Source organism: Chlorocebus sabaeus, chromosome 3 (assembly GCF_047675955.1).
Source record: "Chlorocebus sabaeus isolate Y175 chromosome 3, mChlSab1.0.hap1, whole genome shotgun sequence".
Taxonomy (NCBI): Eukaryota; Metazoa; Chordata; class Mammalia; order Primates; family Cercopithecidae; genus Chlorocebus; species Chlorocebus sabaeus.
In genome coordinates this window covers 53,820-66,587 of record NC_132906.1, presented here as the reverse complement: position 1 = coordinate 66,587, position 12,768 = coordinate 53,820, and the positions used below count along the sequence as shown (strand labels likewise).

The window sequence follows — 12,768 nt, the reverse complement described above, 5'->3', positions numbered from 1 at the left end:
GGCTCAAGCCTGTAATCCCAGCACTCTGGGAGGCCGAGGCGGGCGGATCACGAGGTCAGGAGATCGAGACCATCCTGGCTAACACGGTGAAACCCCGTCTCTACTAAAAAAATACAAAAAACTAGCCGGGCGAGGTGGCGGGCGCCTGTAGTCCCAGCTATTCGGGAGGCTGAGGCAGGAGAATGGCGTAAACCCGGGAGGCGGAGCTTGCAGTGAGCTGAGATCCGGCCACTGCACTCTAGCCCCGGCGACAGAGCGAGACTGTCTCAAAAAAAAAAAAAAAAGAATTGTAATAATCTAGGTGAGAATCAGGGTAGTGGTAAAAAGATGTTAAAAGACCCTCTGTAGGGCTTAGCAACCAACAAGACCTGGGATGGGAAATCGGACATGGAAAGTTAATCATTAAAGCCTCAATTTCCTCATTTGAAAAATTGGGTACCTACCTCAAAGAGTTAACTACACACGTTAATAAATGTATAGCATTTAGAACCATGCCTGGCATTGTAAGATCTCAACTCTTTAACGTAATCAGTAATTCACACAATAAACCTTTTAAACCTAGGTGCCTGGGTAATGGACAAAGTAAGCAAACAAGGTCCTTGCCCTCATTGAGCTTTTGTGGTCCAGTGGGGGAGACAAATATTAAATAAATGTATACCCAAATATTTTATTAAATTGAATTTATTAAATTCTACCAAATACAATGAAAGACGAGAATAAGGTGCTGAGAAAGAACTAAGGGGGATGATCTCTTTTAAACCAGGAAGATAGGTAAAGTCTTTGATAAAATGATACTTAATCGGAGAGCATATTAGCCAGGGCTCAAAGTCTGAAGTAACACAAAACTCCAGCTAGCTCAAGGGCAAGGAGTTTATGCAACAGAAAAGTCCAGGGTGGAGCTAGCTTACTTCAGGCCCAGCTGATCCTTGAGCTCCACCACCACAACTCTGTGGCAAGGGCTCCTCCACTCAGGCTGGCCCTCCCTTCACGGCTCCAGCTGTACCTCTGCATCTCCAGAAGTGTGCTGCTCTTTCCCAGTACTTCCCTAGTCCCAGAATAGGCTTTCATTGACCTAACTGGAGCTGGCCTGTAAGTTCTTAAGGGCAGTAGTGCGGGGCAGACAAAAATATCAAGTATCTACCAATTAAGGATGAGGGAGTGTTAGCAGAATGGGTGGGAAAAAGTATTCCAGGATGAGAGCAGCCTGTGTGAGGCCCGGGGGCAGGAAGAATGGAGGAGTGGAAGAGGGTGGTGTGGCTGGAGCACGAGGGGCAGAAGGGAGAAGCAAGCTGCGGTCAAATCACATAGGGCCATGTAAGCCAAAATTAAGATCTTGGATTTCATTTTAAGAGCAGTGGGAAGACACACTTGAAAGATCCCAATGTCTGAAGCTTGACAAGCTGGAAGCATCAGTTCTAAGAAACAGAAACTAGGGTCATAGGAGGGAGGTGGTAAGGGTTAGGGAAATATGATTTGGACAAACTGAGGGGCCACCATTAAACAAGTGGTGCTCCCGCCGGGCGCGGTGGCTCACGCCTGTAATCCCAGCACTTTGGGAGGCCGAGGCGGGCGGATCACAAGGTCAGGAGATCGAGACCATGGTGAAACCCCGTCTCTACTAAAAAATAGAAAAAAATTCGCCGGGCGCAGTGGCGGGCGCCTGTAGTCCCAGCTACTCGGGAGGCTGAGGCAGGAGAATGGCGTGAACCCGGGAGGCGGAGCTTGCAGTGAGCCGAGATTGCGCCACTGCACTCCAGCCTGGGCGACAGAGCGAGACTCCGTCTCAAAAAAAAAAAACAAAAAAAAAACAAGTGGTGCTCCCTTGCAGATAATCAGAAATGCTTAACAGCCTTTATTGCCCACTGATGTGGTTTGACTGTGTCCTCACCCAAATGTCACCTGAATTGCAGTTCCCAGAATTCCCACAAGGCGTGGGAAGGATGCAGTGGGAGGTCACTGAATCATGGGGGCGAGTCTTTCCTATGCTGTTCTCATGATAGTGAGTAAGTCTCCCAAGATCTGATGGTTTTATAAAGGGGGGTTCCCCTGCACATGCCCTCTTGCCTGCCACCATGTAAGACGTGTCTCGCTTCCCACTTCGCCTTCTGCCATGATTGTGAGGCCTCCCCAGCCATGTGGAACTGTGAGTCCATTAAACCTTTCCTTTATAAATTACCCAGTCTTGGGTGTCTTTATTAGTAGTGTGAGAACAGACTAATACACTCATCTTTAAAAAACCTCTTCACTACATAACCTCTTCTAGCTACTGCCCCTTCTCTTGCCTCCCTTCTTTAGCAAAACTCCTCAAAAGAGCTGTCTGAAGCCACTGTTCTACCTCCTCAGCGGTTTTCTCTTCCATTCACTACAGACTTCTAGTACCAGCACTCCATAAAAATTAATCAGTGTTGTCAACATCAATTTTGCCAAACCCAACAGTCAATTCTCAGTCCTCTTCTTCCTTGAATTCTCAGCAATACTGATAGAATCGTCACTCTCCTTGAAATACTTTCTTCCTACTTCACTGGCCTCCTCTCAGTCTCCTTTGCTGGATGACTTTGCCCCTTTCCATCCTCTAAAGTTGGGAGAACTCTAGGATTTGGTCCTTATATACTTTGAATATATTCCCTCCCTAAGCAGCTCATCCGGTTCTGTGGATTCATATACACACGGTACACAGTAAAAGGCTGGTATACATTTCAGAGCCAATGGCATACATAAAGCTGACTAGAGCTTTATTTTGAAAAACAAAACTAAGTATCTTAAAATTTTATTTTACATTATATTTAACAAAAATTATACTTACAACTACCCAGTAACTTCTAGAACAAGGACAAAATCAAGTTTTGTTTTGGTGAGTTTTCTGACAAGATTAATAGAGCACAATGGACAGGTCCCCCATTTGACTTTCAAGGAACCATGAAAAAACAGGGTAATCTTTACTGCATCAAATTCCCAAAACTAAGCCTTTGAAGCACATTGACATAATACTTAATTGTTTCTTCTAAAATTTTTAATGGTTCTCCACAGTACGTTAGGTCCTTATTTTGTCATTGGCTGTAATTTGACAAGTTCTCCAAAAGCACTATCATGAACTTAATTAGATAATACTTTCCAGTTGTAATTAAATCAGAAGGATCGTAGGCTTGATAAGCAGGTCAGACTGAAGCTACCAGGCAGCTCTAGAGGTTCCCGTGGCCATAGCTAACAGCACACAGGAAGGCCCCTGGCCTAGGACGAGCCCTCAGAACCTTTTAGAGAGAGTGAGGTTCGGGGTCTACTGGGTGTCCAAGCTCGAGAGTGGAGCATGAGAGGTCAGCTGCCATGTGATAGAAAGAGCTGACGTGAGAGAAAAGACCCCACACAGTGAAAAGCTGGGAGAAAAGAGAAACAAACTCACAACCTGACAGCAGAGTTCCTGGTTCCAACTGTCGAGACCTGTCTCCACCTCCAGTGGTCACAGTATATAGTTACCCAGGCCTGGAAATCTCTTTTTTCCTAATTAGTTTAACTGGTGTTCCTGTTGTTTGCAAACAACAGCAACTGCATCTTCAGACAGCACTGAGGAAGTAAAAGGTGTGGGACGGTCCTGAAAGGAGATGATGGGAAGGCAGAGCTGGCTGGCAGCAATGTCTCCCTGGCCAGGTCAGGGGCAGCCTCATCTGAGTAGCAAACACCTTTATATTTTTAAAATTACTTGTCCTACTTCCTGGTACTACTTAAACCATTCTGTTGATTAAGCTGGGTAATTTAGTATCAATGAAACACTAAAAATCCTTAAAGAGTGAATGACCGGACTACATGTCAACAAGACTAAGGTTAAACCTTATCGAAACTTCATAAAAAGCGTATTATGATGTTAATGTTCATGTTCCTGTAAAATGGGTCAATGTTTAAAAAGGGGAAAGAGGCAGGGGAATGTGAATGATAAAATCGGTCCAGCTCTGCTTTAATTTCATTCTGTTCAGTTTCTTGTAATGGATAGATTCACTAGAAATTCTGCAACAGATACAAATAAAAAATATCAATTTAATATAATTAAAAGCCATTAAGACAAATGACACAATACTGTGGCTATATATTTTACACTTATAAAATAATTGAGGATAGGCCGGGTGCAGTGGCTCAAGCCTGTAATCCCAGCACTTTGGGAGGCCGAGACGGGCGGATCACGAGGTCAGGAGATTGAGACCATCCTGGCGAACACGGTGAAACCCCATCTCTACTAAAAAATACAAAAAACTAGCCGGGCGAGGTGGCGGGCGTCTGTAGTCCCAGCTACTTGGGAGGCTGAGGCAGGAGAATGGCGTGAACCTGGGAGGTGGAGCTTGCAGTGAGCTGAGATCCGGCCACTGCACTCCAGCCTGGGCGACAGAGCGAGACTCCATCTCCAAAAAAAAAAAAAAAAAAAAAAAAAAAAAAATTTATTGAGGATAGATTCCCACTGATATCATTAAACTAGATAATTTGGGAATCTGAGATTCAGGGATCACAAGTCCTGTATCAAAAGATAGAGACAGGCTATTAAGCTGGCAAATGTCAATTAAAAACAAAATTTTTACTAACATTTAAATGTTTTTTTCTTTTTTTTTTTTGAGACGGAGTCTCGCTCTGTTGCCAGGCCAGAGTGAGTGGAGCCATCTCCGCTCACTGCAACCTCTGCCTCCCAGATTCAAGCGATTCTTCTGCCTCAGCCTCCAGAGTAGCTGGACTACAGGTGTGCACCACCACACCTGGCTAATTTTTGTATTTTTAGTAGAGACAAGGTTTCACCATGTTGGCCAGGATGGTGAAATGTTAATTTTTAAATGTCCTCCTCAAATAACACACGAACTTTCTTTACAAAGGTAACATACTCACCAGTTTTCTTTGTTGCTGACATCTCGGATGTTCTGTCCATGTTTAAGGAACCTTTTACTGGGTGGCACTGCTTTAATTGCTACTGGAGTAGCTAGGTTTGAGTTGTATTTTGATAAAAGCTAAAAAAAAAAAAAAAAAAAAGCAAATTCCTTTTTATTGAGCCATATGAACAACATAACCTAAATTTGGAAGAAGTTATAAAATGTTCAATACAAGCTATGGGCTGGGTGTGGTGGCTCACACCTGTAGTCCTAGCACTTTGGGAGGCCAAGGCAGGTGGATCACTTGAGGTCAGGAGTTTGAGACCAGCCTGGACAACAGGTGAAACCCTGTCTCTACTAAAAATACAAAAATTAGCCAGGAGTGGTGGCACACACCTGTAATCCCAGCTACTCGGGAGGCTGAGGCAGGAGAATCACTTCAACCCTGGAGGCGGAGGTTGCAGTGAGCTGAGATCATGCCACTGCACTCCAGCCTGGGAGACAGAGCAAGACTCGTTCTAAAAAAAAAAAAAAAAAAAAAAAAGACATGCTAACAGCAATGAAAAGATGGGGATATAGAAATTTAACTTGGATGTGAAGGACTGATTTTTAAAGCCTAAAATGTATTCTGACTGAGGTTAGTGAAAACAAGTAGCAATATATCCCTGAGAGCAAATTAAGCCTTAACAAAGATGTTAAAATACACAAAGGAAAGATGTAAAATGAATGCTCCAAAGGAAGGTCACCAATTACAAAAGTTATGACAGGAGAACATGAAATATTAGCTAGAATTTTTTCATGCATAAAGAGATGATATATTAAATATAAGCTTTCCTTCCTTTTACATAGAAATAAAGAGATGAAGCAACCGTTGGGAGTGGAAACTATATAATTTTCATAAAGATAGAAGATGCTCCTTCTTCATGCAATTTATTATTTCTTCCAGAAAAGCAGAAGAGAGAAAAAAGGATAACAAGTACTTTATTGATATCCCAGCATGAGTCAGTTCTAAAGGCATCTGAGTATTTTCCTAAGTGATTTATCCTTCTCATGGGTCTCCGTAAGTCAGGAAGATTTCTATAATGGTTATTAAGAATTCCATACGTGTAAGTAATAATTGCCAAACACTGTAACTTCTATTAAGGAGGGGGACTGTCAAAGAATCAGACTGGTTATTTAGAATTGGCAGTTGTTATAAGTCATTAGTAGACTAATGGTAACTGCTGTGAAATACTAAAGAATCGGATACAGTCAGGCATCACTTAACGATAGGGATACATACTGAGAAATGCATCATGAGGTGATTTCATCGTGTGTGAACATCACAGTACTTACACAAGCCTAGATAGTACACCCTACTGCACACCCAGGCAATATGGTACAGCCTATTGCTCCTAGGCTACAAACCTCTACAGCATGTAACTGTCTGAACAGTGCAGGCACTTGCTACACAGTGATAAGTACTTGTGTATCTAAACATAGAAAATGTACAGTAAAAATAGAGTATCATAATATTATCATTGCTGCGGCATATGCGGTCTGTTATTGACCAAAACGTTATGCAGCACATAACTATATTCTAATATACATCAATCAGTGTTTCCTAAACTGAGGTCCAACAAGTCTCAAGTTCAAGAAGCACTGACATGTTATTCATGATACCCTGGTTCTGGGAAATTGCAGGGTAAATGACTTTTCTGACTTTGCCAGCAACACTTCTAATGGAACCATGATTGACATGGAAACCACAGTTGAACAAGTACTAGAAAATAAGGTCCTGACAGCCTAGAATTTAGATTTTCTCATCACCAAAATTAGCACATTAGCTCAATGATAAATAAGACAGTTTACATGCAGTTTTAGGTCTTTAAGTATTTCATTTTGAAAAGAATATCAGAAAAAAAAAATATCCTGGAAAAATAACCTGGAGAATATCTTCTGGAATTTTAGTTACTTCTGGAGGCGTAGGTGTTCTGAGCAGATTCTCATAAGAAGAAATCGTAGGTGAAGAGGGATCTGTTAAATTCTCAAAGCATGTGTCTGAATTTAAAACCAACGAAGCATGATCTTTAACTTCCAAATCATTTGGTGAACTATTTATTTTTGATAATGGGTAATTTGTGGATACCTATTGAAAAAAAATACACCATTAAATTATGGTAATATAACATAATGTAGTAAACAAAAATGGTTAATCATTTGTTAGTTCTGTTGGGGTCTCTAAGTAGGCCCCCATATGCCCCATCTTCTCTGACCAAGTTCTAAACAAAATCAAGAACAAATGGCATACAGACGACAAAATATCACCTTCATTACCAATAAAGGCTGAGTTAAAGCTTAATGTCAGCAATGTGCGGTGGCTCACGCCTGTAATCCCAGCACTTTGGGAGGCTGAGGTGTGCGGATCACGAGGTCAGGAGTTTGAGACCAGCCTCGCCAACACGGTGAAACCCCGTCTCTACTAAAAATATAAAAAATTAGCCAGGTGTGGTGGTGCGTACCTTGTAATCCCAGCTACTCAGGAGACTAAGGTAGGAGAATTGCTTCAACCCAGGAGGCAGAGGTTGCAGTGAGCCAAGATTGCGCCACTGCACTCCAGCCTGGGTGACAGGGTGAGACTCCATCTCACCAAAAAAAAAAAAAAAAAAAAAAAAAAAGCTTAGTGTCATAACTAAATAGAATGAACCAAAGATTTAGATGGATACACCCACCCCATCTCAGGCAACAGTGAGTGTAGTCAGAGGAAAATCACAGCATGAATGAATAAGTGTTACCACACGCCCTCCCAAGAGGAAGAAAGCAGATCAGAGGTAAGTTTAGTATGCAGACTATTCATGCTAAACCAGCCAGTTTGGTAAGTCGCTCCATCTCTCTCAGGTCAGAGTTAACAGGGAGAGAGGATAGAGTGTCACCTCAGTAGGGTACCTTCCACGTGAACATAAGGAGTAGATTAATTGTAAATGGCAGGTACTAACAGGCAGATAACCTGATACCTCAATTGCTAACACAGCCCTATGTTCATCCACAGCTGCACTGTACAATATAGTAGCCATAGCCACACGGGACTCTTTAAATTTTAAGTTAATCAAAATTAAATAAAAATTAAAGAATTAAATATTAGTTCTTCCGATATACTAGCCACATTTTCAGAGCTCAATAACGTGATTAGTGGCTACCATACTGGACAGTGCAGATTAGAAAACATTTCCATCATTACAGAAAATTCTATTGGATGCCCTAACACAGTATTGGTTTTCTGTAGCATTGGTTAAGTGACCATACTGACTAAAGAGGGATAAGGTTTTGATTTGATGAAATCTGATTATTCAGTAGTAAAATTTAGGGGAAAAAAAGCACAAAATCACCCATAATTTTATCACCCAGAGATAACTACACTTTGCTGTTTCTATCCACTCTTTTTCCTTAAAACATATGTGTGTACGTATGCGTGTGTGTGTGTACATAGACACACATAATTTTCCATATGATTAATATTTCTTGAAAATATTCTTTTTATATGCTGTCATCTGTTTTGAAAAACACATGATAGTATACATAACACCTGATCTTATGGATATGCCTTGCTGTGTTTTAGTTCTTCAATATCATTCGATATTTATACCGTTTCCCATGTTTTGTGCTTACAAAAAATGCTGTTTCTTACTCTATAACTTGTTTTAAATCTTTGTCCCACTTTGCCTTAGAAAAAATTCTGAGATATGGTTTAAGGGTATGAAGAATATTTTTTAGCTGGGCGTGGTGGCTCACGCCTGTAATCCCAGCACTTTGGGAGGCCCGGGCGGGCGGATCACAAGGTCAGTAGATCAAGACCATCCTGGCTAACATGGTGAAACCCCGTCTCTACTAAAAATAAAAAAAAACAGCCGGGTGTGGTGGCAGGCGCCTGTAGTCCCAGCTACTCGGGAGGGCAAGACAGCTTGATTCTAGACAAGCTAGAATCACTTGAACCCGGGAGGCAGAGGTTGCAGTGAGCCGAGATTGCGCCACTGCACTCCAGCTTGGGTGACAGAGCGAGACCCGGTCTCAAAAACAAAAACAAAAGAAAAAAAAGAAAAATATTTTTTAGAGCAATTGACTTATGCTGCCAAGCTACCCTCCAGAAATGCACTGTAAATACACTCCTAAAAGCTGGATTCATCCATGTCTTCTAAATAGCCTCTTTGAGTCCGCAAGCAGTAGTGTATCTGAGTCTTTAGGAGAAAGATTGTGGCTTTCAATTTTACGGAAAGTTACCAAAGCTATGCTGTTCTTCGTAGATGGAATTTTCAAACCAGGAGTACAGAATGTAGGTACCAAAGGAGAATTGGTATACTCGGCATCTGAAAGACACATAAAATGGTCACAGAAAATTGTAACTATAGTATACTTAACTGGACAGGAAAAAAAATCTCATATTCACATATGTAATTACCATTAGCACTAATAAAATTCAGCAAGGATGCAAGAGCAATACACAATAACAAACAGTTGTAATGTATACTAAACATAAAAGCAACAAACTATTACACATATAATTTGAAAAAAGATACTTTTCACGTAGCAACAAAGACAAGATACCTACAAATGTATCTATTAAAAATGGTGTAAAACCTTTATGGAGAAAATTATCAAACTTCTGACAAAGGAGGAGGAAGAGGGAGAACAGGTCACTTGCCTTCCAAGATAGCAGGAGTTACTCCAAAGGTACAATAGTTAAAAACAGTGTAACATTAACCAGGGATGGAAAAATTAAAGTTAAGAACAAGAGAGACCCATGCATATACAGACAATTGCTATCTAGGACACATAGTATCATCGAGGTAACCTTAAAAAAACAACAAAGAGAAAAGGTAAATGTTAGAAAAACGATCTAACTGGCAAAATATTTTAAGTCGAAAAATCATCAAGTGCTGGAAAAGATGGAGAAACAGGAACTCAACATCACTAGTGAGAAGATAAATCTTAACAGCCACTCTTAGCTGACTATTCAGCATTTTCTAGAATAAGTAAAAATATGCATGCCCTTTGACCTGGCAATTCTACTAGATGAGAAATACACATATGCACTACGGAAAATTTCCTTAGGGCACTGCCTATAATAATAAAAAATAAAAACATTACCTCTTAATCAGCAAATGAATATGGCTCATATATACAGTAGAATACTATTTATCAATTAAAAAGGATGAAGTGCTTTGGGAGGTCAAGTGCTTTGGGCGGATCACTTGAGTCCAGGAGTTTGAGACCAGCCTGGGTAACATGGTGAAACCCCTCTACCAAAAAAATACAAAAATTAGCTGGGCATGGTGGTGTACGCCTATAGTCCCTGCTACGTTGGGGGCTGAGGTGGGAGGATTGGTTGAGTCCAAGAGGCAGAGGCTGCAATGAGTAGTCTACAACTGTGACCAGCCTGGGCAACATGGCAAATCCCCATCTATACAAAAAATACAAAAATTAGCTGGACGTTGTGGTGTGTGCCTATAGTCCCAGCTACTTGAGAAGATTGCTTGAGCCTGAGAAGCTGAGGCTGCAGTGAGCCAAGATCATGCCACTACACTCCAGCCTGGGCAACAGAGTAAGACCCTGTCTCAAAGAAAACAAAACAAAAAAATCATAAAACTCTAGGATTTTTAAATCTTGCTTTTTCATGAACACCAATGTTTTCATGTTTGCTGGGACAAATATGAAAACAATGTATGAAAATTTTCTAAGTTACAGAGCTATTCAAAAGAAACCAAAATTTAAAATGACAGCTGAGGTATTCTGTGTGTGGTTTATATAAAAAAGATAATGTACAACTCTAATCAATAGGTTAAAAGAAAAAGTACCATGGCTCTACATCAAAAGGTTGGTAAATAAATATATATGTTTCAAATCAAAATGTTAAAAACAAGCTGACAAATACTGAATATAATCAATAGTATTAAAAACATACCAGAAAATTTTCTTTCTCTTGAACAAAATCATGCTGAATGAAATGGTACTTAATGTAATCCAACATTAGGAATTAAACAGATGAAGAAAAGTATTAGAATGTCTAAGATGATGAAATCAATTTTGTTCAAAGATAGTTTGGGAAAAATGTTCCTGAGAAGTAACTTGATTCTTATACTTACCACTTTTTTCCAGCTGCTGGATAGTGGAGCTGGGAGTGGCAAAAACATTATCATTGGGCCTGGATTCTGTATCTGTGGCCTCCTCACTGGTGTGATTCATAGGGAAATTACAAGGTTAAAAAAGTTAACATCCAATCTCTTGGAAAAAATTTAACCTTACTAAATATCAAGTTAGGACAAATATTCAGTTATGCTTTATGGTATAGAAGTCCCATGAAACAAATTCATATATATCCATGGTATAAAATGGTTAAGGACCATTAACTTCAACTTATTAGTTCAAAAAAGGAACTATGTAGCTCATGGGGCTTCAAAATCCTAAAGTGGAATTTTATAACTGGGATACATATATAGATTAACAACTTGCCATTTTTTTAAGACTAAAATGACTGATCCTGTCATCTGATTATCATTGTCCTAGACAATTACACAGATGTCTGTAAAATAGTTATAAAGAGAATATCACTGAATACAAGATAGTTCAGGATTGATTTTCACTTATAAGTTTCCAGTTTTGAATTTAAACACAATGACCCATGCTGTCTTTAACATCTTGTGCAAACATTTTTTTTTTTTTTCTGAGACAGGGTCTCGATCTATTCCCAGGCTGAAGTGCAGTGGTGCAATCTCAGCTCATTGAAACCTCCACCTCCCAGTTTCAAGTGATTCTCCTACCTAAGCCTCCCCAGTAGCTGGGACTATAGGCACACACCACTGTGCCTGGCTAATGTTTTTGTATTTTTTTGGTAGAGACAGGGTTTCACCATGTTGGCCAGGCTGGTCTCAAACTCCTGACCTCAGGTGATCCACCCACCTTGACCTCCCAAAGTGCTGGGATTACAGGTGTGAGCCACCATGCCTGGTCATTGTGTAAACATTTTTTTAAAGTGTATATACAGTATGGCAAAAGAATATATGTTGTATAAAATCTCTAAAAATAAAAGGGCTGGGCATAGTGGCTTATGCATGTTGTGGGGCCAAAGTGGGAGGATCTCTTCAGGCTAGGAGTTGGAGACCAGGCTGCGCAACATAGCAAGACCCCATCTCTACCAAAAATAAAAAATATTAAAATTAGCTGGGAGTTGCAGCACATAACTGTAACCTCAGCTACAAAGGAGGCCGAGGTGGAAGAACCACTTGAACCCAGTTCATGGTTGCGGTGAGCTACCATCCTGCCACTGCACTCTAGCCTGGGTGTTGTGAATGTTTCATGGAAAGAGGTGGTTTTCAAATGTCTAAAACCTTTTACCCAGTCATTTTACCTCTAGGAAAACCCAACAAATATTTTGGCACAGTAGTATTTATTACAGCTTATTTACAATAGGGGAAAATTGGAAAGAACCAAAATAGGACAGTGAGACCCTGTCTCTAAAAATAAAAGAAAGAAAGAGAGAAAGAAAAACTACTACTAGTACCTGTGTAGTCCCCTGTGGAAGCTTCCCAACTTGGTACCCATCTCTGCCCTACAGAGGTAAATTTCTATCTAGATTTGCTTCGTACTTTAACTACTTATTTGTGTACTCTAAATATAATTTTTGTGCTTTTGAACTATAAATGAAATAATAGTGTTTTATATCTATATAACTGCACACTTTATTTTCCTTGAATGTGTTCATTTAAGTAAAATTTCATAGAGGCTTTTATATACACTGGCAACTTTCCCTAAGATGGATTCACCAATGGCCACCAGCATTATAAAAGCATTTTCTTATGTCTTTATCAACACTGAATATAACCTGTCTTTTTTGGTATTCTCTCTCTTAACATTAACAAACCTAGTTAAAACTTGGAAATAAAAACGTGCATCTGGATAG

At 40.2% G+C, this 12,768-nt stretch overlaps 1 protein-coding gene across 2 annotated transcripts in view; it reads right to left on the bottom strand.

Moving 5' to 3' along the window:
* Window positions 1-665: 665 nt before the first annotated feature.
* The window catches only part of SKA3 (spindle and kinetochore associated complex subunit 3), a 27,185-nt gene continuing 15,082 nt past the window's right edge, over window positions 666-12,768 (bottom strand). The window contains exons 5-9 of one of the 2 annotated variants that reach the window (XM_008021631.3): window positions 10,955-11,040; window positions 9,093-9,178; window positions 6,763-6,966; window positions 4,858-4,976; window positions 666-3,996 (exon numbers count right to left, since the gene is read on the bottom strand). In XM_008021631.3, coding sequence (XP_008019822.1) covers window position 3,996; window positions 4,858-4,976; window positions 6,763-6,966; window positions 9,093-9,178; window positions 10,955-11,040 — 496 coding nt within the window. In that variant the 3' untranslated portion in view covers window positions 666-3,995. The remainder of the gene's footprint in view (window positions 3,997-4,857; window positions 4,977-6,762; window positions 6,967-9,092; window positions 9,179-10,954; window positions 11,041-12,768) is intronic. The other variant, XM_073012631.1, reaches the window with a different exon arrangement.